The sequence below is a fragment of the Rhinichthys klamathensis genome, unplaced genomic scaffold, assembly GCF_029890125.1.
Source record: "Rhinichthys klamathensis goyatoka isolate OS25496 unplaced genomic scaffold, OSU_Roscu_1.1 h1tg000040l_1, whole genome shotgun sequence".
NCBI classification, from domain to species: domain Eukaryota; kingdom Metazoa; phylum Chordata; class Actinopteri; order Cypriniformes; family Leuciscidae; genus Rhinichthys; species Rhinichthys klamathensis.
In genome coordinates this window covers 3795544-3818841 of record NW_026606587.1, presented here as the reverse complement: position 1 = coordinate 3818841, position 23298 = coordinate 3795544, and the positions used below count along the sequence as shown (strand labels likewise).

Here is a 23298-nt window from a genome sequence, read left to right as displayed (position 1 = left end):
CCAGGCCGCCAAAACGACATTATGTAAATGAACGGCCAAAACGCATCAAAAGTTTTCCGTTTTTAGTGTAAAACGGTGTCATGTAAACGACCCAGAGGCTACCATCATAAAAGTAATTAAACAAATTCCTAAAACAATTCTAAACTTTTATTTTCTAACAAGAGTGAAAAGAAACAAAGGCAACATTTAAATGAAAATGTTTATACACAAACTCACGACAATGCGTGTCTGCAATACCAATAATAATAATAATATAATAATAAGAATTATTAGAACCCCAGCAACAATAGAAGATGGAAATAAAGGGAGTTAAAGTGAGATTTTGTACAGTTCTGTGGAGAGGAAGAGGGGAAGAGAGCAGGTAGCTTAAGAGACAACAGTATCACTGAAAGGAAATGACGATGAAGACAGTAAAACTCAGAGGAAGAGGAAAAGAAAGAAAGGACTATGCAGTAACCTATCTTAGGAAAAGTAGCACCAGAACGTAAATGCCTTTGTTTTATCCATCACACTTTCAAAATATTGTACTAGTTTTATTCACAATGTCGAGTCTCCCAGACAAAATGTGAGACTCGGTACAAAAAGAATACAGGTGTCATGGCAGCGATACCAGTCCTCTGATAAACGCCCCTCCTCTGCCTGGCCGTCAAGTGTGTGTGTGTGTGTGTGTGTGTGTGAATACCTGGACAAGTCGTATTATGCAGCACATGGCATTTGCGTTAAGAACAGTTTGGTACATCAATATTGTAAAGACAGCTTAACTGCAGGGCAAAACCCATTTTCTCCTTCCTCAAAGAGAACAGAGACCTGCAGCCCACATCAGTGAAATGTTCAGGATGAGGTGTGTGAACAGAGGCCAACGGGAAGAAAAACAGGAAAAAGTGCAGCGGTTAGTATGGTGGGGAGCGTCCATTTGATGGGTTGAAAAGAAGAATTAATGTGAGCTTATTATGTGAGGAAATGAGCCTGAGCCCGGTGTTTTTCTGTCTCTGTGGTTCTCCTCTCAATCGCCATCTGCCCCTACACAGCTTCAGGAAAACATCACCAGATCTGCAAGACAACAGCAAGTCCGTTAGTTTCTGATAGTCCTCACAGATAAAACGTGTGCTTGCAGTTTGATTTTGAGTGGGCACCTCTGTGTGGATTTGTGGGCGGTGTGTGACTGACGGGTCTTGTCTTCTTGCATTCAGAAGCCTCTGTGGATTTAGGCCCGCCTTCAGTTTTCTGGCTTTTTCTCTTCCTCTTGGTGTCCTTTGACTTGTTGCCACGACCTGAGCTTCTCTGCTCCTGCAGCTCAATCTGATTCACACACACACAAAAGTCAAGTCTAATTATGAGGGGCCCAAAATGGCAGCAAAAGAAGAAACATTTCTGAATTAAGACAAACAGAAAACCACCTTGAGCAGCTTGAACAAAAGATTTACAAATATCTACAATAGTGAATCCAACTCTGATAGCTATAAATGTGACCCTGGACCACAAAACCAGTCACATGGGTCAATTTTTTTTTAAATTTAGATGTATACGTCATCTGAAAGCTGCATAAATAAACTTTCCATTAATGTATGCTTTTTTTTAGGATAGGACAATATTTGGCCGAGATACAACTATTTGAACATCTGGAATCTGAGGGTGCCAAAAAATCGAAACATTGAGAAAATCACCTTTAAAGTTGTCCATTTATGTTTGTGGTTGTGCTGCATTCACTCACAAAAATTAATGTTTTATACATTTACGGTTGGACATTTTATAAATATCTTCATGGAACATGATCTTTACTTAATATCCTAATGATTTTTGGCATAAAAGAAAAATTGATAATTTTGACCCATACAATGTATTGTTGGCTATTGCCACAAATGTACCCATGCTACTTGTGACTGGTTTTGTGATCCAGGGTCACATATAGTGTTGCTTAACGCCGGATACACACTGCATGATTATCAAAGTCGCCGGATCGCTGTTCTTCTCACACTACACGACTGTCTGGGGTACAAATTAGTTGCTGTTGTGTGCACATTACGCGACGGATCGGCGATTACAGATTTCAATAGGAAGAATCGCAAAAAAAAAAAAACACTGTCTGGTCTACGTTTCACAGCCAAATCTACACGGGAATAAATACAGGAAATAACGTAAGCTCACGCGCGAGACGGGATTTTTTTTCTTGTTAAAATGGACGCAAACAGCTTGTGATCCAAGTACGCCGATTTGCAGTGAATGAAAAACAAAGTTTCCCTTGCCCTGTATTTTGTGTGAACCCTGCATAAATATGGCAAGGTAACTGGAATTAAATCAATATGGACAACGGCGCTTTCAAACACAAAGCCTTCACAAAATGTCACATGACCTCTAAACAGAACAATGCAGCTACAACTGGATTCCTTATCTAAATGAAAATCAACTCAAATTTACCAGCTTAAGGAGTTTGACAGCTGTAAAAGTAATCTATGGCCAAAAGTGTTTTTTTTCCCGAGGCTAGCATATTTTTATAATTGTTTTCAATGGAAGCGCCGCGTTTTTAAAACGCCAGTTGTGTGATTAGGGGCTGAGTGATTGCTGTTTTTTTACCGGTCACCGAGAGTTGAAGAATGTTCAACTTTGGGTAAAACGCAGCACTCATCACTGTCACTTTTTAAAATGTAAATGAAAGTGAATAGGACGTGAAAAGGACATGAAAAGAAAAATAATGAAAGGGTAGGAAAATAAAATATAGATTAGGAAAATTAAAGGAATGGGAAAAGAATAGGAAGTGGAAATAAAATGTAAAGCTAAGAAAAGGGGAAAGAAAAAAAATATTGACAGGAATAATAAAAGGAAAAAGAAAGAATGGACAAAGAAATTAAAAGAAAATAATGAAAGGAAAGGGAAATGCAATGGAAAAGAAAAGAAAATGGTAAGGAATAAGACAAAAAAAAGGGGAAAAGGTCAAACAAAAGCCGCTGCCTGATGCAAATAACTATGACTTAAAGCTGCAGTCCATAACTTGTGGCGCTCTAGCGGTTAATAAACAGAACGGCATGCTTCTTGCGGAAGAACATAGTAGCTGGAGCTACTTCTCTATGTTTAAGTCTATGATGAGTCACACAGGTTCATTTCGATAAGTGACATTACATATACTGTTTACAAATGTAACAATTATGAGGAAACAAAAAAGGTCTTCACAGCACAAATCTGGTGATCTGAAACGCTCTTCCCTCACCTGTATGAGTGTGTGCAGAGCATCATGGGGCGGCTGTGATGCCGCCTGTAGGATCCTGTAAATGGTGTGTGTCTGGTCAAGCGTGACCTCTAGCAGGTCCCCTTCTAGCTGAAGCTCCTCCAGCTGTTCTCTAGTGGATGTGCTCAGCTCGATCACCGGCCCTTTAAGACACGACACTAGTGACGACAGAGACTCCACCCCTGACAAGACAGAAGAGCCAATGGGTTCAAATTGAATTTAAGCAGCTTGATTACTCATATCAGGGAGGCCAGTTTACAAACAAACCTGTAACATCATGAATGCTTGACTTCCTGGCAATTCCATTCTCACAGCCAGACTGGACAGGAAGACAGAAAAAAAAAAGTTTTACAAATATATTTGCATGTTTACATTTGTTTGATTTCATGAATGTTACAACTGCACCCCCTTACCGATGTGCCATTGGCAGCCTTCTCTTCACTCTTTTTTGGAGAGTTAACATCCTCCGTCAGATCGATAACATCTTCCGTTTCCTCAGAGTCAGACAGCACAATTACAGCATCCCCGTTCCATTTCTTTTTCTCCACTGGTTCTTCCTCTTTTATACTGACCATTTCCTCCTTCACTTGTTGCACACTCTCTAGCGCCCTCTGTACTTCTGGAGTGTCTAGTGCCTGTTTGGCTCGACCCTGCCAGTTAATGGCTCTCTCTGTAAGACACTGTAACGCCTCTCCCTCTGGCAGGCGTACAGGTAACCTCTGCAGCGCCACCAGCAGGGCTAGAATGGTTTCTAGCCGAGGCCGCCGTGATCGTTGGCACCGCGGACAGAGGAAACGTGTGTTCCAGTCCCACCAGCAAAGGGGCTTTGTAAGATGTGTGTCGGAGGAGCCCAGCAGCGGTGGAAAGGGCACACAACCTCCGTGGAACCAGTCTTTGCACAAATGGCACCGGTGAAGCAAGGGGTGGGGCGGACCATTGCACACACATACTGATTGGCTAGGGTTGAGGGAAGGGGCGGAGCCACCATTCAGCAGTACAGGACTGTCTGAGTCGAGGGGCGTATCTGTCTCCATAGAGTCACTCAGTTTCCTTTCCATCTTGATGCCGTTCTGGTCACCGCTTGCTCCTTTTTCCACACCGGGTTTAGTTAAATTAACCTGCTGAAGACGAAGAACGGCCTCTTTCTCCAAACGCTCCCCCTCTTTGAATGCCATCACCTGATATTGGTAATGTAAGTCACATAAATATGCAAAACTCAAGTTACAATGCGATTGGGAAAAAAATATAATGATCTAGGCTGTTCCAAAACCTAGAGAGCTGGTCCTTGCACACGTAGTCCAAAATTTCCACACGTTAAAAAATAAATACGATCTCACGTTGATTTCAGATCGGGTTCGATTTTCTGCGTCTTTCGTATCCGTAGCAAGAATTTGAGAGGTGTTTTGACAATTCAGAGCCATCGAATGATGAAGACGAAAAAACGCATTCGAAAATTTCGGACTCAGTGTGCAAGGACCTTTAGTTTAAAATTATGGGCAAAACGAGGCAACTTTGGAGGCAGGACAGTTAAGTTACTAACCTTTCAGAACAGCCTTTGCATCTGAAGTGTACTTATGCCTTAAAATACTACCTCTGTAGCCAGCTCACTAGGTTTCAGAACAGAATTTTGGCCATACACGAGTCAGACAAACTGGTAGTCTGATGTATGAACACACTCAAAAAGGTAATAGTAACTCACAATAGCTCCTGGGTCTCGAAGGTCCTGAGCAGTGAGGCCTAATACATTGACATCAGAATCTGCTTCTGTACCCAATGAGTTCTCCTCCCTCTTCTTGCTCTTCTCAACACATGGGCACAACACCTGCACAGAGGTGAGGGGTTAAACATTGTCATGTAAAACTAAATAATGACTATTTTTGATGTAAGAAACCTTGAATAACATGATTTCAGAGACAACGGTTTAAACGGCCCCTTTAAGGAGGAATTAAGGCCCACACCAGTTCGTTCTTCAAATTCCCTTGGTGTCATTTTGAACAAAATCAGGCCAAAACAAAGTTTATTTCAGCTTGCCAAAGCAAACTTTCTGGAAAAGTTCACTCCGCTACCATTGGCCCATGAAGATTAGGTAGGTGTGCTCTGGGGCTCCACTTTCTTTGAAGTGAATATCTTCAACAGTTCATTTATTCTGATCAGTCCGTTTAGGTCAGACACCCGTGTAGGGATGGCGAAAACTAAAAATGTTCTTGACCGACCACCGAGCCACATTAGCCGGTTGAAACCGGTTAACCGATTAGTTTAAAATATGCCACGCTATTTGAAATAACAGCCATTTCGAGCCGCGCCTGCAATTTCGCAACTCTGTCACATCTCTCTCTGCCTCCCGCTCACACACACACACACACACACACACACAAACACACACTTCCCCGGGAGCTTGTATGTAATCTGGCGCCGAGGAGCTTGTATGTAATCGGAGGACAAATGGCTCCTCAGTTTTGAAATGGTTTGGGTACAAGGTGATCGCATTAAAAATAAAGGCGTTAGTCTAGCGTTAGAAGCTCATTTGAAACATTGCCGCGGCTCATTTAAGAAAATGACAGCTCCGAAGAGACGCCACTTTAGTTTGAGGTAGTGCTAACAATAATAAAGAAAGATGATGATCATCATCACCTTATCTGTTACCACTGATATGTAATATATTTCTACAGTATTACTACTGTATTTAAGCACTGTATCACACAAGTTGCAACTTACTGTGTCATTCTTTTTGGTGAAATGGTCCCACACACTACGTTTCTTTACACGCTTCATCCTGTCGTCTACCCTGGCTCTAACCTCGAGTGTTTTAGCCTGTAGCCTTTACTTTTCGCAAACCTTGTGAGCACGCGAACCCAAACGCTGTGACCTTGCGCCAAATGTTTTTATTGGTTTATTAAGTACAAACAGGCGAGTTATGAAAAATTGAGTGTGAGGGATTTGTTCACTTCACACAAAAATATCTTGGAATGAGATGGCTAACTGTAGTAGCGTTTAGTCCACTGTCTATAATAGCCTAATTTAGAGATCACTTTTTTTTTTTAACCGACTACCGACAACTTTGATCGGTTAACGTTGAGACGGTCAACCATCGGTCAAACGGTCATCAGTTAACATCCCGTGAGTAAAAAATATCATCACACTGGAGAGCTGCTTTATAGTAGAAATTGAAGTTGTAATTCTAATTGAAAGCAACACTGAAAATATTTTTCATATGTAATACTGTAAAGCTGTTGCTTTAAAGCAATCTATTGTATAAAGTGCTCTATAAATAAATGTGACGTGACAACTGGAGGGCCAAATTGCAGTGCTGGTGCAAACACATCCACATAGCTATGATCAGATGCTTTCTTAAATCCACAACGAAAACGACAGTTATTTTTGGATTGAGATCGGGGTGTTCGCTAAAAATATACCACTTCTCAGGTATTTCAAACTGCTTTTCATCCCAAAACAAAGAACGAAAAGAATTTTGCCATGAATATATCAGGTCGTTTAGAAAGCATCAGTGTGTTCACCTCTAGCAGACTGTGCTGGCTGTTCTTCTTCAGGAAGGTTTTGCTGGCTTTCTCTCTCCACGAGTGAGCGCTGGCCACCTGCAACTCCAGCTGCTTCAGCTCCTCCATCTTCACTGGCAGGTCCCGCCCAATAGCCACCAAACCCTCCAGGTCATCCAGACACGGGTAGTGCTCTCCGTTCTTCTCCGCATGAGATTAGAGACAGAAGAGACATTCACACTTGGGTGACAACCTTGCGACAACCCTGAATGGCCAAATCCTATTGATTTATCATTATTTGCAACATCAAATCCAGTTTATCAGAACAGGTTAAATAATTCTTACCTGAATTTCCTCTAGATCCGTGACCCAAGCGCGAGCTCGGCTTAAGCAGGCCTGCAGGGACAGGATGTTGGGCAGCTGCACTGGTATTAGCTGAGCCTCGTTCACGATGGCCTCCAGCGTCGACAGATGGTGTTTCTGCCTGCTCGCAAGAGACAATTGAGAGATGAAAATGGAGGCTGTATTGGTGTGGTGACGCATTGCACCCCTCTCTTGAACCCTCTCACCTGTCCTCCAGACAGATCTGTGCCTTCTCCTCCCAGCGCTCTGCTATAGTCAGTAGCTCTTGCAGTTCAGCCATGGCAGTCTCCACCGATATGCTCTGTGGTACGTTACAACCCGCCTCCATCAAGTTCCTCAGCACAGCTAGAGTCACCTCGCTCCCCTCTGGCCCTAATGTTCGCCTGACCTCTCCCAGCCAGCGACCCTGCTCCTGAAGCCCGCTCAGGAGCTCACATGCCGGGGCAATAACGGGCAACGACGCTCCCTCCTCCAGCAAGGCCTGGATCTCGGCGGCCGGGGGCAGAGGAGAGTCCTGCTTCCACTCGCCCTGGGCACTGTTAACCAGAGCTTGAGCACGGGAATCAAACTCCTCTATCTTCTGCAATAACGCCTAGAAAAGACAAAACATGGTTACACTGATGGCTAATGCATGCGGCTGACACCTATTAGGCTAATGTGTTATGCGACATATCTTTGGCCTATTTCCCCTCCTTACCTGCACTTCCTCCTGCGGTTTCATAACACAGGGCAGGTTCTGCATGGTGTCCACCAACGTCCTCAGCTCCTCCAGACTCATTCTACTGCTCTGGCTGTTGCTGAGGAGCTCTGTGCTTCTGCTCTCACACTTGTTTATGTCTGTGAGGACAGTGTTGAGGCGCTGGAGCAGCTCATTATTGGGGAACTTCTTGTCAGCTGCCTCTTCTTTCAGAACCTCCAGTTCTTTAATGTCTGAAGAGAGAAGAAAAACAAGCATTTGGGTTTTATGTTTTTTTTTAAAAATGAATTTGCATGCCTTTTCCAGTTGTTCATTATTTTGATAGGCAGAAACTGTGATTAAATCTGTATTTTAAAAAAAATCCTAATCCTTATCCTATTTTTTTTTTTTTACACACAATTTCTACCTATTAAAATAACTTAGAACTTGATATAACTAGAAAAATGAATATTCACTATCAACATGACAATAGTGTTTTAAGATTTGATTAAGTAACATGATTTTTCCAGGTCTAGAAATCACACTTTTAAAATTAGTCTCTAATCACATATCGAGGGTTTTCAAGGCCCTGGTTCATCAAGGAAAACAAACAAACAAAGTTGTTGAGGGGGTGGATTAAAAAAATATGATATCAAGATTTTTAGTTGATTTAGCTTGTTTCAATACTGGTTTTGTATATTTTAAATAATTGTAAGTCTTCTTGAGGCCCCCTTGGGCATTTGCTCCAGGTTCCTGGTTGAGATCCACCGGTCTAATGGATGGTTAGACTACATAATGATGGACTTTGACATTCCCAGTCGGACTAATAAGAACTATTCGCAAATGCAGTGAGATAGTTGCCAAAAGAAATGCAGTTACCTATTTTGTTGCCTTCTTCCTGTTCTAGAGCTTCCTTCACTCGGTTGGCCCATGAGTCAAAAGACTCAGCTCGAACTTTCAGCCGATGCAACATGGCCAAGAGTTCGTCCAGAGTATAGCGATACCTATAGAGAGGAGGGACCGAGAGCACATAAGACACTATGGATACCAAGAATGTCATTAGTAAGAACTCACAGACAGGCACAGTACTGGTTTACCTGAGGTAGAGTTTTTCACTGGGGCAAGAGCAGAGGTCCTGTGCATGGTAGAGGCAGACAAGACGCTCTGGGCAGTTCGAACACGCCAGGGCTGAGAGGAAGCAGGTGGTTTTACATTTGTCACACTGCCTTTCATCATCAGGCAGTAACTCGAAGGCCTCCCTTTCAGCTTCCTTAATGCCCTGAGAGATGACACAACAATACAAAAAGCCAGCAACTTAATTTATTTGTGCGTGTTTGTGAGTGATGGCGGTTTTGATCAAAGAGCAGCTGTTAGGTGTACTTATGCATCACGACCATTGGTCTGATTCAAAACAAGCAAGATGCCAACTTAGCATTTTAGGCAGGTTAATTATAAACAATGCAGGAGAATTTGAACAAAAACACATTAGAAGGTGAATAAACTGGAGACAGACAGACAATTATGAAACCATTTCCTCACGAACAGCACAAAACAGAACTTATTATTTTTAAACTACATATTTACTGTGGAAAAACACCCGTTAAAATTAAACACATTAACTAAATAGTCTATAAACACAAACTATGGTTAATTTATTAACTTCTAATGTTATCATTTATTATATTATAATATTTCATTTTGAATTATCTTTTATACTTAATTATTGTATTTTTAATAACATATTTAATCATATTTTTATGAATGTTTTTATAAAACTCTTAGATCAGTGGTAGACTTCCGTCACTCTGCTCTGCTTTACTTCCTGTTGTATATTTTTATACTCTATTCAAATCTCTAGATCTTTTTTTTTTATATATATTTATAGCCAATCAGTCTCCTTGCCCAGGTATTTTCCCTCAATCTGCAAACAAATCATCCCACTTACCCTTTCCAGCAGGCTTTTGCGTAGTTTTCTCTCCTCTTGTACAATGATGAACATCTCCCTGTGTGTGGCGGCAGCCAGGTTCAGATCCAGCTTCTCTGGGCAGGCCGCCATCTTGCAGGTGAGTTCCTCATGAGAGAACACACAGTAGCGCCTCAGCCACCGGTAATGCTCGATACATGAGCGCCCTGTGGGCAGCTAGCACAGAAACAGGAAGAGCAACACCCTCAGTAACACACAACTGGTATATATATTTAAAACTGGTAAGTATATTTAAAAGGTAATTCTTCAAAGATCTAAATCAAGCAGTATTTATGTGTGCTGTATTTCATTACCCAGTCTGCAGTGCAAAAGTTGACTGCTTCTGCAAAGTTATATCCCTGATTGAAACCACTGTGATAAGCTCGTGGAAAAGTGATGACGAACTCCCCAGCACACTGATTGGTCCGAACCACCTGTCAATCAAAAGATTAATTATGGCCAATTGCTAGTTTTCACATGACATCACACCCTTATAAGAACACCCACCTGGAGGGCAAAACAAGGCTTTCCTCCTGCCCACAAGTTATTTTTACCAGGTTTGTACTGAGCACTAATGTAGTAAGACAGTGATATTAAAAGACCAAATTCAATATACACCTTATTAATGCATACTATGTACAGGAAAGCAGACGAACCTAGACATAAAACGTAATGTGCAGTTTTGTTAAGCGTTTTTAAATAGAAAACCATTATAAAGAAAAATCTCAACCATATAGCGTGTTGCATTCATCTGGGCTCATCAGCTCGCCTGTATATAGTATGCATACTGAACTTGATCTTTTAATATCACAGTTTTAGCACATTAAGGCACTTTAAGTGTTTTCCATGTTAAGCGTTTTAGAATGCCCTGCTATTTTTAGCGATTGAAATACTGCAGCGGATGCTTTATATGGATCACAAGTGCCCAAAACTTGCATTGTTCACATATTTTTGTTTTTCTTCTGTCGAGAGGTGATCTAAATATTTGTTGCTTGTAACAGATGGAAAATTGACAGCTTTGTGCTGTAGTTCTATGGATGTTTTGCCCTCCAGGTCTCCACGTCAGTCACCTGACTGAAAACAATAAATTGAGATCAGTGTTTTGAAGGCCCATTCACACAAAGCTTGACAAAACAATAACACCAACAAAACTATTCACATAGAACTCACTAATTTTTGTATATAACATATATATCTATTTTTTCCCCTCTTCAGGACACACACATATATATATATATATATACACACACTGACAGACCATCATGAAGCAGCCCTAAAAGATACATCAACTTACCAATAATAACTTTTATAGAATTTCATAGGGTTTTTTCAGGCCACATGACACATTCTTAAATTAGTGGCTTAGTAATACAAACTCATTACCTTAAATACACTAATGATAATGAGTATGTGTAAGTGTGTTACAAACCGGCACTCCGTGACTCATGAGTATATTCGGGTTCATGATGGTGACAAGCTGGTGGAGCAGGTCTGGCTGAAACTCGAAGAGCTCAGGTGTGAGTTTCTTCATCACCTCCTCTAACTTCTCTGCAGATGATGATGGCACACCATACCATGTTTTGGGCTCACCCCTAAAACAGAGAAGTTTACATTACACAAACGTGGTCACTAGACGTGCTTTCCCAACAAATTTTACTATTAAAAAGAGAAGACAAAGAAGTGCAAGATATTTTAGGAAAATCTTTGCAAATAAACCAAGTGACAAACTGCAAAGGCTGACAAAAGCAAACAAATCAAAAATGTGTAATTGTCAAATATTATTACAATTTAAAATACATAATTAAATTCTATATATTCCTGTGATAGCAAGGCTGCATTTTCAGCAGTCTTCAGTGTCACATGATCCTTTAGAATTTATTCTAATATGCTGATTTGTTGCTCAAGTTTATCATCATCAATGTCAAAAACAGTTGTGCTGCTTAATATTTTTGTGGCTATTTGTTTTCAGGATTCTTTGATGATTAGACAAGAACAGCATTTATTTGAAATGGAAATCTTTTGTAACATTATACATGTTTGCTGTCACTTTTGATCTATGTAATGTGTCACTGCTGAAACCGTGTACATTTACCAGAGCTGCTCCATTGAAGGAGCTGAAAGATGCTACATAGTATATAACATAAAGCCTCTTTATGCATTACCAGTGTAAATAGTTGATAGAGTAGCTCCAGTGGTCCTCTATGTGCCAACAGAAAGCGGAGAAAACCATGCCCACATACAGCCATGGCACCTTCATGCCTGAGATATCTGCATTAATGTGGCACAATACTGACTGCTCCAACACTGGCATAACGTTCAGATTCCAGCCGCTGCGGGCATATTCCTGCAATAGGAACAGGATGGAGAGCTTAATTTGCTCTTCTTGACCAAAACTTTGAAAAATGAAAAGGGGAAAAAAATTACAAACCTCTTCCTCGTCTGTTAAGTGTCTCTTGCCGTTGTTAACGGGAAAACCACTACCAAATTCCTTTGAGTGAATGTCTGCACCATATTCTACAGTAACGTCCTCTTCAATACTACTAACCAACCTCCAAAACTCCTTTTCGACCAGCTCTGTGGGCACCATCTAAAAAACACACACATAGAGAAGTAAAGGACCAATTTAGTGTCAATGAAATGACTCATACTTGTGCATTGAGTTTCTGTGTGGTCTCCAGATTGAGTGAGGTGAGGGAAAAACACTCACATGAACAGGCATGTTGAAGTAGTCGGCTTTAAAAGTGTCGGCCATCTCACCGAAGCTCTGTAACGTATACTCCCGTGTGGCCTGCTCAAAACCAAACGCCTCTGCTGGCTTTTTACACTCCTACACAGAGAAAACGCACATTTAACGTTGATTACTATACCAAGAACAATAAGCAGCAAAAAAAAAAAAAGAGATCAACAGTCACTTAAAAAGCTTAAACTCCACAAACATATGCAATTGCCCAAAATAACCCTACTTTCGGTAGTATTTTTTCTACTGAAATATCCTGTATAACACCAGAATAAAGCAAGTTTTATTTCCATCTGGTCTCTCTCACCTCTGCTATACATTTGGGACAGCGCCAGTTGCCCTTGGGTGGGTCTGTGAGAGGAGGTATCAGGCAGAACGTGTGATAATTATCATCGCACCCATCACAGAGCAGCAACTTCTCGTCCTCGTCCCCGCGTCCGCACATCCGACACACAAACGAGTCCATCTGGCAGAGATTTCAGTTAGTGCATGCAAAATATCACATTCTTTAGTCTAAAGTTAGTCAAATCAAGCATGTTGGTTTATCTTGAAATAACATCTGGGTCAGATTGGAAATGATCTAAATTATCACTACTGTTGGTGCAAAAGACAAATGCATGGCATACTTGGCACACACTAGGTAGGATTACATATACTAATTTGTCACATATTTGTTTACATGTGTATTACATGTACTCCAAACAAAACTTCAGCAGTCGCTGCATTCAGAACTGGATAAAAACAAGCGCAATAATGTCACGGGAGATGAGTTTGATTCATTTCTGTCAGAAAAGCTGTTTAAGCAAATATATAGTAAATATCCTTCACTGACCAGTTTGTAAAATGTAAATATAAACATTTTTACTTTCAGAAGACGTAAAACGTATTTAAACATACACAATACAAGGTATTTATGAATCCTAATAAGAAATTAGTCAGATTCAAGCGTTTACATGGTTAATGTTTTTATCATCTCTACACTACACCATCCAATCAGTTAAAAATTGTAATTGGATCTAGGCTTTTCAGTCCGATTCCGCCATCAATCCAATCACTAACAGATTATTTGCTTTCATGATGTAGTCACTGATTCATGTCTCAGAAGCACAAAAGTACTCTCAAACGTACAAACTGTGAGTTATTGAGGTTGCGTCGGAGTCTCATGGTCATCTTAGTGCAGGGTTCATCGCCGGGGTCATTCGAATCGCCAATGTGACTTTTGTCATCATCAACATCCTCCTTGACGATGAGATTTGGGGGCGGTGGAGGAATGTCTGGATCTGATTTCGTGACCGGCGTCTCTCCTGGTTCATCCTTCACAGATGCGACACTGTCCCGCACTATTACCGTCTGCGGCAGTTCATCTAAAGAAAGGGTTTAATTACTGCATATGCACTTGTCATTTATAAAAACAAAACCATATATTAAGGAACTAAATTTCAGTTGAGCTATTCCTATAAGTATGACACGATCACTAAAATGTGTGTGCATCAAAACCGCAGACACAAACCTTTCTTTCGCGTCTTGTCTCGAGCTACAAGACCCAGCCCCATCATTTTAGGTCCAGCCCCATAGATCTGTAGTTTTTTCAGCTCAGGGTTCTTCTCTATGTCTTCTTCTGTAGGCTCAGGCTAAGGGGTGCAAGTGAAAGACTGTAAGCGAACTACAGTGACAGAGGTGACGAAATATCTCAGAGGGTTTTCCTTAACCCTATCTTTATCACTAAAAGCCACAGTATAGTTTGTTTAGGATGGAACTTGACTTCCACTAAACACAGCTTTTTCCATGAGGGATCCTTGATTGTTCATGCTATCAAGCTATTAACGTTCCACTACTTTTCTCCTTGTGGTAAATCATCAGAAAGATCGGCAAAATATTTTTTTCTTAAATAAGTCTTAAAATAATTTGTTGACCAAACTGATTGAAAACCACAGATGTATCGATATAAAGCAAAAATGGTTGAGACAGCACTGCAGACTGATAAAGCAAAAGCAAACATGCATAAAGTTAGTTTTGTGCCAGACTTGATTGCTATGAAGAGGAAAAAAAACAATTAACACTAAATGGGATTTCTAAACGGCTAAGTCTGTTATGAAATGACCGACTGCTGAAAGAGCTGGGCAATAAAAGTCTTTTTTCAGGTTAGAAATATACCTCTCTATATTTAAAAAGGTGAAATACTCTATATTTTGAAATACTTTTTTCAGTCAAAGGAACACCAAAAAGCCCACGTTGCCAAACACAAAATGTGTAATACAAGTAAAAAAAGTCAAAATCTACAAAGTTTTCCACACTGATTTTCCCTAAACAAAACAGCATTAACATAATAAACGGCAATATTCACATACATAAAATTTAGTTTGTTAGCTGTTTAGGTATAAATATAACTAATAAAATGCCTAAAAGTTCTAAAACTCTCAGTAAAATTACACCAAATATATCATAAATATTTATATCATCACCCAGCCCTAACTGCTAAATGCCTTAAGTACACAGAAGCACATGGATAAGCAGCGTTATGACCAGATTAACGTCTGTCACGTCAATCACAGTGTTTCTTTATGTTCTGTTCCTGAAACCAGTGTCATCTTAAAGCAAAAAACAACTCATTTTAAACTTGCTGCAAGATGAACAATATGAACCAGCCATTAAGAGAACAGCAGTGATAACATGTTATTGCATATCATAGATTAGAAGTAATATGCAGCCAAAGAGGGGCAACCAGTCCACCACCAGAGGAAACGTAAGCAAGCCAGCATTGCTAAAAGTGTGGCAAGACAAGCGAAGTGAAATGTGAAAGATGACTGACAGACACTGAGGAAGATGGGATGGATGCACAACGAGATAAGCAAAAGCAAGAGCTGAAAGAAAAGAAACGAGAGTGAACGACAGCAAGAGGTCGAACAAGGGTTTTTTGAGAGCATGAGGAAACATTAGCAAAGGAGAAAGAAAGTGAGGGATAGGGAGGATAGGAAAGAACAGAGGGAGCGAGAGAGAGAGAGAGAGAGAGAGAGCGCAAGGCAGTACCGAGGAGATGTTCTGAGAGCCAGTTGTAAGAGGGTGGTGAGGTGGATCCTCTGGACCCTGCATGGGGAGACAACAACCAAAACAAAATGGATTCCAGAAAGAGACAGAAGGAAAAAAACAACAACCATGTGCGACAGGACAATCTGGGGATAATAACATATTAAAAATGTTTTTTTTTTTTATGTCTGAGGTGATTTAAATTTCAGATTTCAGACAAAATATTAAGGGAAAAAATCAAATCAGCATATGTGAAAATGTACAACTGTTCAGCTGCACAGTTTTCTTTGTTGTATTTGCACATGACTGTTCAAAGGATAACAAACTTAACCATTTATTTAAAATAACCTGAAAAATATTACATGTATACCAGTGAAAAGTTTGGACACACCTACACGTTCTTTATTATGACTATAGAGGGTATGCGCATGACGTCACCGTCGGCCGGAGTGAATGCGGTCACGCCCACAAGTGGCAAAAAGACTGAGCGGCAGCATTTGTTTTCAGCGTGAATGCCGTGAAAAACACACAAAACACATCTAAAACGGGAAAGAGCTTTGCGATTGACTGTACAACTAGATTTGACCAGAAATCTGAGGTACTGTATATTTTTACAGACTGCAAAAAGCTACAGAACAGACTATATTCTGCATAATTGGATGTTTTTAATTAAACACTGACAAAAAACTATACAAGTTTTAGGTTGGACGATATGATGATATACAGTATAACATTAATGTAAGTGATCACTCGGATTTAGACCTATCTATATTGTATTTATATAAAACGTTTACAGGCAAATTTTCTTAATTTATTTCCCCGGCGTCGAAATCAGGCACATATAAATGTCAGGAAACACGATTCCTGGCTGCATGTCAATATGGATCACAGGATCTTTGATAAGTTGTAAGGAACACTATATCGAGTCCAACTTGTAGTTTAAACTGATAATAGTTTGTTTTACTCGCGTTTTCGCAGTTTCCCCTATTAACTCCAGTCACGCAGCAGCTCTTCTGCCACTCAGTCCGGCTGAGGGGGGCGTGTTCAAGCGGGAAAGTGACGTTAATGCATTCCCTCTATATTTGACACATTTTTTTAAAACAGTAGAAAGTCTAAGAGTCTTCACTATGAAATAGCACAAATATATGAAACAAATTAAAACTATAATGTATTGGAGCTTCTTTGATAGCCCTGCACACTCTGGACATTCTCTCACCTAACTTTATGAGGTGTGTCCTGGGATGATTTTATATTTTATTAAAAAGTACCTATGTTGCACTATGCAGGGTCCCAAATATCTGTTATAAAATAATAAATAAGTACATTTTAAAAGAAATTATGTACACACAACTTTTATTTGTCTACAAAACTCATTTGAAACATTCAAGCAAAATGCTTTACTTTAAGCTAAGATCTTGAAAAGAATTCAGTTAAGTGTGTCCAACTTTTTCCTGGTAGGGTGTTTTAGTTCTTTTTCATGTTTGAACTAGGACGTAAACCAACAGAACAGGTTTAGACCAAATATTAAGAGAGGGGAACGGACATTCAAGGAATGGGGGGGGGGGGGGGGGCGTCTCATGAAACAATTACAATTGTTTAGTGAATCAGAAATTAGTGAGGGAACCACAAAAGGTTTTCGCTCAACTCTAAACCTATGAAGATGTCTGCAGCTGATACTACGGATAAGTGTATTATATCGCTAATGCTATGAATCCATTGACCAAGCTAATGTAATGGGCAGGCAAATTAAAAAGCCAAACACCCGCAAAATAAACGCTGGGAAAATGCTGCATCAATGGAAATTATAGGGATGAGAATTGCATTAATATGTAATGAAAATGTATGGTTATGGCCAATGGTTTTAAAGAGACAAAGCGTAATGACAAATGAAAAGCAGAAAGTATAGAAAGAAAAGAGAGAGAGGGATGAGGGCAAGATGGACACAATGCTTTTTTTTTTAAAGCACAGGAAGCAAAGCATGCTGGGAAGTGCCTTGGTCAGTGCTGATCCAAAAGCGCTCATACATCTCATAAAAACAGACAAAGCACATTTGGATGGATCCATTAAGCCCTGGACAGTTATACATCCATTAAAAGGAAAAGATTAAAGTCATCAGTATGCAAGTTAAGATTACTAAAAAATAAAGATTACACTAGTAACTCAATTTGTATTAACTCTTTGTTAATAGAGCATACTGTAAATGCAAACACTGATTTTGACACAAGTGATATAAATTAAATTTATTTGTAAAGGTTACACATTAAATTATGCTTGTTTTTAAAATCACTGCACTGGCTTTTTTCAAATCCAATTTATCATCAAATACTGTGTGACAAAATTAGCTAATGAAGAGAGAATTTTATATAACAACAAAATTACATAACATACAAACAACAGTTCAATGACGACAAAGTTTAAAAGTTAACATACGCCATCCAGAAACATCACTCACCTCAGGCTGAAGACGATTGGCTCGTCGCCCATAGCTGTTCATCTTGGATGGCGGGACTGATTGGCGGAGAGGAATGGAGTGTGGTTTGTATTCCCGGTCAATCTCATCACTGTCAAACGGCCTGGGTTTGCATGGCTGGATATGCCGAACACATACGCGTCAATCTTACACTCACAATAAGGGCTGTACGTCTTTTATGTATATATTCCATATTCTGATCATGTTCTGCTTAAAGGCCCGTTCACACCAAGAACAATAACTATTCTCAGCATCTCCACTTACTTTTTGGGGGATGTCGTGGCTTAATGGTTTGAGAGTCAGAGTCAGACAGGTAACCCAAAGGTTGAGGCTCAATACCACCAGGAAATGACTGAGGTGCCCTAGAGCAAGGCACCTAACCCCTAATCACTACCCGGGCGCCACAGCAAAAATGGCTGCCCACTGCTCCGGGTGTGCGTGTCCATGGTTTGCAGAGTGTTTGTGTTCACTACTCCTAATGTGTGTGCACTAACTTGGGTTACAATACTTGGCCTTCACATGTCACTATAACAATAACTATATTAGCGTCCACACCAGCGGATGACATAGTTGTTTATTTTAAGTGTGCAGCAGTTTTGTAGTCTGCCGTATTAAATGCTTATGGCGAGCTCTTTAAAGCAGAAAGGATTCTGAAAAAAAGTTTTTCAGCAAGTGATTCCAACGATACCATTTCTCTGTGACGTTAATGTTATAGTTGTGGTGTAGACTCCTCAATTCCTTTATAATATAGAAAGATCTACATCCTTATCGGTATTTCTATAGGTATCATCCTTGTTGTGACCGGGCCTTAAGGATTTATATTTTGTAAAAGACATTTACCTGCACCACAGAATATTATTCACGTGCACATATTAAGCATTTTCAAATAAACTTGCGCATTCACAATTTTTCCTGTGATTCTCTTGCGTACGTAATTTTGGACAGTAGACAAATAACAAAATGACTTTATAACTTTTCTTTTAATGACTAAAAATAAAATTATCGATAGCTTTATTTTTCACAACTGCCCTTAGCAAACAGCATTACCTTTGTTTGAACATGTGCTGAAATAAATGAATGTTCAGTTACAGTAAGCGTTTCAAAAGAGGCAAAAATCAGATCAATACAGGCATGTTATTCAGGTTAATGTGTATACCTAACGTTCACATTATCAAATTCTGAATATTAGAATATCTGTGTGCATGTAAACACTTTCAGAGAAACATTATTTTACTGTAGCTCTTACATAATGCAAAATGTGCACATATTTTCATAAAACAGCCACAACAAAAAGGTCAAAGGCTTTACCGGTAAACTGGCTCCAGACTGGAACATCTCAAATGGATAGACGATCCTCTCATAGTGGGACCTCAGGAGAGAGCCAATGTTTTTGCCAGGAGGATAACCGAGTTTCTGTGCCACGCGTGCCCAGCGTCTCTCCTTACTTACTGCCTCAAAACCTCCTTCCTCTGTCACAATCTACCACACAAGACATACAGCATGCAAGTTATGGACTTACATCAATGCCAACCTTCATGTCTTTCCAGTTAATGCTGTTTTAAAGATCAATGATATACTTAGGCCCATCTTGTTTGCCTATCATCAATCAAATTACATTAACTAACTCTATCAATTCCATAAAAGACTGCAGTATTGACCTTGGCCAAGCTGAACAGATCTAGAATACGTCGTTCTATGTTGGGGATCTTCAGGGAGGATCCCTGGATCTCCCAGAACTTGGCAATTCTGTCCAGATAATTGAGCTTCACTCTTGTCTCAGCCTGAGAAAAAAAAACAAAAAACAGATGCGTTTCACTGCTTAGTCAACATAAGAACATGTGGGTCATGCTTCATGGAGTAAGACAGGTGGGTGATGAGTTCAACAGGATGCAGCTCTGACCTCAAGCTCGTTGAGCCTCTGAATACGTGGTGTAAAATGGAAACTGTCCACCTCCACGGCAAACGGTGGCTGCCAGTCCTGTAATACAAAGAAAAGTCAGTTTACATGTGAATATTTTCATACCGGCATAACCATAAAGTGATTGTTCACACAAAAAAGTACATTTTGCAGCACACAAAATATGATATTTTGAAGAATGATGGCAACCAAACAGTTTTATTGACCGTTGACTTCCATTCTAAGGGCAAAAAACTCGCTTTTCAAAATATCTCCTTAGAATACAGGTCTTGCAGGTTTGGAACAACATATCTTCAACAGAATTTACTTTTTGTGGGTGAAATATCTCTTTAAGCATGTAGAAAAATAACTATCACATAGTAGAAGAAAAAAGAAAAAGCACGAGATGATTACGGGAGGTGGGCGAATCTTGCATATTCCAGACTTTTCTGCTATTGGGCGGATTTTGGCGATATATCCCAGTGGATCTGCAAACTCCTCCCATGACGGTTCAAACACTGGACATTCCGGCGGCGGAACAAACTCCTCCCCTCCATCCATCGTTCTGAAAACAAACAATTCAAGTTAAAAGGAAATGCACAAGTTCACTTAAATCAAACACTAATATCTTCTAAATCAACAGCAAATACAAATCGCATTGGCCTTCAACACAAGCAGAATCAATTTCTCTTTAAAACAATCATATACATCATTCTTGCTGTTACACTGAAGTGAATGTGGCATTTTACTGAAATTATTTTATTATTGAGGTTGAATTGTTTTTATTCACTGTGATAAATGTTTCAGCAGTTTATGCTAATTCATGTTTTTAAACAACACAATTATCCATGAAAACTTTTAACACGTATAATTAAAGGTTCAGAGTTCGCCACATTGACACCATCGCTAGATCCATATATACGACCAGCTAAAAAACAAATGTATCAAAATTAAATTAAATTAAAGTACATAAACGTGGCGGAACAGGTTTTGCATCTATTAAACTAAAGTTAGGTGATGATGCATCCACTGAACTAATCAGGAAGTTTAGTAGACAAAGGAAAAAGTCCTTCCACAAGTACACTGGTCAAAGGAACTGGAGAACAGAAACTAATTTCTTAGAAGCACATATGGAAATGCACCTTATTTCATTTCTATTCTAATGAAACATCATATAATTTCTAACTTCAGAAATCCCCTGATTTTGACCTTGTCTTCTAATCTCAGACCAGACAAAATGGGGGAGGGATTGAAACATTGTTCATTTAGGCCTTGCCAGGAAAACATAAATAGCCTGCATATATCACCAAAACTGTGCCTTTTAAAACAGGAAAATGCCTTGTTTGACACAGGCCTTACATTTACTGCTACTTACAAAACATTGTTTATACTGTTATCGTCCATGTTATGAAAACGACAACAAAAACGGATCACGTGACAAATGGCTCACACTTCATTTCCCAAGCTAAAAACGATGACATTAACTTCCCGTTTTACCGGATTAATCTTGATAAATAAATAACATGAATATATGTAATAAAAAGAACAGGGTCTCCACCTGTCTCGCTCAAGTTATGTCCCACTCATATTACATAAAGTTTAGCTATTTAAATCAAATAGATGTATTTGACAATGGCGTGACAGACGCCTAGTTATAAATAAAATAATGGTGGCAGTGACTGTCTCTCAAAACATAGTTAGCTGCCTACCTAGACAAAAACATTAGAATTAGACAAAAACACATTAAAATGGCACACACAACGGTCAAAACTGCTTTCTAGGGTACACAGCACACCAGGGTTTGAAAGAGTCATAATCCCAAATTTCCTGTAGCTTTAGCCTGCTAACCGGCCTCAACTCGCGTGAGATTCGAGAAAAGCCTTTAAATTCACTGATAACACTAAGGAGACCAAAAGAATGTGGTGAATGGACACTTTTTAGACGTATCTGTGAAAATTGTGTGCACTTGGGATTTGCTTAGAAAGCAGTTTTATAGAAGTAGCTAGTTAGCTGTCCGGCTAATGATCAAAACAATAAAGCCTCACCATCCGTGTGTCAGTAGACCCACGACAAATCCAACCAACGATTCATTTGACGTTAAAGGTAAAACGAACCTCGACATATCCAAAAGCACGAAGACTTAAACAGATTATAAATCCAGTACGAGGGCCAAACATTAGGACTCAACCCCAAGGAATGGCTGAGTTGTGGAAACGCACACCAGGTGATGATACTTTACTTGTCTTGGGTCGCAGGTATATGATGTGTGACATTTAAATGGACAATTTGATCGTCTATACCAGGTAAAACATAAACACTTGCCCTAAATCGATATAAATTTAGCCATCAGTGCAGGTTGAATCTGAACAACACAGTCTTACATTTTTTTTGCACTTGGTCTGAGTTCTTCTTATCTTCGGTGTCGCCTGAGCCGGTGTGTTTTATTATTTGTGTCTTTCGGGGTGTTGTATGATGATGATCACGGGGTCTATTGTTCGGCAGAGGGTCAGTCTCTGGGTGGCAGTGGCTCTGCGGCCTCCTCGATCAGCCCATCCCAGCACACACACTCTCATACACTCTCATACACACACTCTCGGCCGGTTAGAGGGTTGATGATCGCGGAGATCTTCTTTTCTACTGACTCCAGAACGTCCCGCGTAAGTTGACGTTTTCTTTATAATAACCACTTCGAGCGCGTGCGCAAAATACACGTTTCCAATGTTTCTTTCCTCGGCACCTATCCACAGTTCATCCTGTCTGAACTACACGCCATCTTGGTTTCATCACGACCTAAGCACAACTCTCTCAAGATCCATTGATCTCAGTTGGGAAAACACGCACTTGACTGGATGCGAGCATGGTCTCATCCCTCCACGCTTCTAGTTACATGTAAACTAGTCCCCTGGACTCGTCCGATTTCATGCAGAAGCACGTAAATTATCGTCCTGGATACAATGGCAAATACCTGCTGGTTTCACAAGTACTTTAAAAGTGGACTATATATTTTAGAATGTCGAATTGTGAATAGTTGTGTGTGTTGCACAAGTGATGCAGGTAGACGAGCGTACGTGACGCGGAGTGATATTTCACCTCTTTCTTGGAGAAGTAGTTCCAGTGAATAAAATTTGCGCAGAAGAGGTCAAGCGATGTATGCGAAAAACAAATTGGGTAGCGACAACTAGTGGCAAAACATCGAAATAACCCAAAATAAATTATGTCATCATTTACTCATTTTAGTTTGTGGGTTGGGTTGAATTTTCTTGATTTCTCATAATAGATAATGCCGTAGCTATAAATTGTATCAGATTTAGTACATAATCCAAATTATTTTTATTACCCAAACTACATAGGCTATTTTTTCTCCTAAATTTCATTTGTCTCCCATAATGTATTTAATGTCTGTTGTATACTTTAATAATAACAATGACAATAATGACTATAATAATCATATTAA

The 23298-nt window shown here is 39.8% G+C and overlaps 1 protein-coding gene across 4 annotated transcripts; it reads right to left on the bottom strand.

Moving 5' to 3' along the window:
* Positions 1–133: 133 nt before the first annotated feature.
* Positions 134–22860, bottom strand: kdm5c (lysine (K)-specific demethylase 5C). Of its 4 annotated transcripts, XM_056246631.1 has the most exons (28): positions 22226–22851; positions 20259–20409; positions 19848–19925; positions 19606–19728; positions 19256–19426; positions 17930–18064; positions 15481–15537; positions 13964–14084; positions 13582–13817; positions 12761–12919; positions 12424–12543; positions 12145–12303; positions 11879–12060; positions 11146–11308; positions 10031–10150; positions 9699–9893; positions 8851–9032; positions 8633–8757; positions 7775–8007; positions 7284–7669; positions 7060–7198; positions 6736–6915; positions 4920–5042; positions 3634–4398; positions 3488–3539; positions 3203–3402; positions 1134–1299; positions 134–1050 (listed from the first exon to the last, which is right to left on the bottom strand). In XM_056246631.1, the coding sequence occupies exons 2-28, from the start codon at positions 20403–20405 to the stop codon at positions 1031–1033; spliced, it is 4737 nt and encodes a 1578-aa protein (XP_056102606.1). In that variant the 5' UTR covers positions 20406–20409; positions 22226–22851; the 3' UTR covers positions 134–1030. The 4 variants fall into 4 exon arrangements, with proteins under 4 accessions (XP_056102606.1, XP_056102604.1, XP_056102607.1 ...); XM_056246629.1 differs by having other exon boundaries at positions 11879–12303; positions 22226–22860; XM_056246632.1 differs by lacking the exon at positions 15481–15537 and having other exon boundaries at positions 22226–22843.
* Between the last annotated feature and the right edge of the window lie 438 nt (positions 22861–23298).

Excerpts from the sequence above, each read along its gene's own strand:
- kdm5c (XM_056246629.1), bottom strand. The coding sequence starts at position 20,405 with ATGGATGGAGGGGAGGAGTTTGTTCCGCCGCCGGAATGTCCAGTGTTT. Across the intron at positions 15,538-17,929 it reads CCAATCGTCTTCAGCCTGAG|GGTCCAGAGGATCCACCTCA; the intron begins GTGAGTGATGTT and ends CTCCCCATGCAG. Across the intron at positions 8,758-8,850 it reads AGTGAAAAACTCTACCTCAG|GTATCGCTATACTCTGGACG; the intron begins GTAAACCAGTAC and ends TCCTCTCTATAG.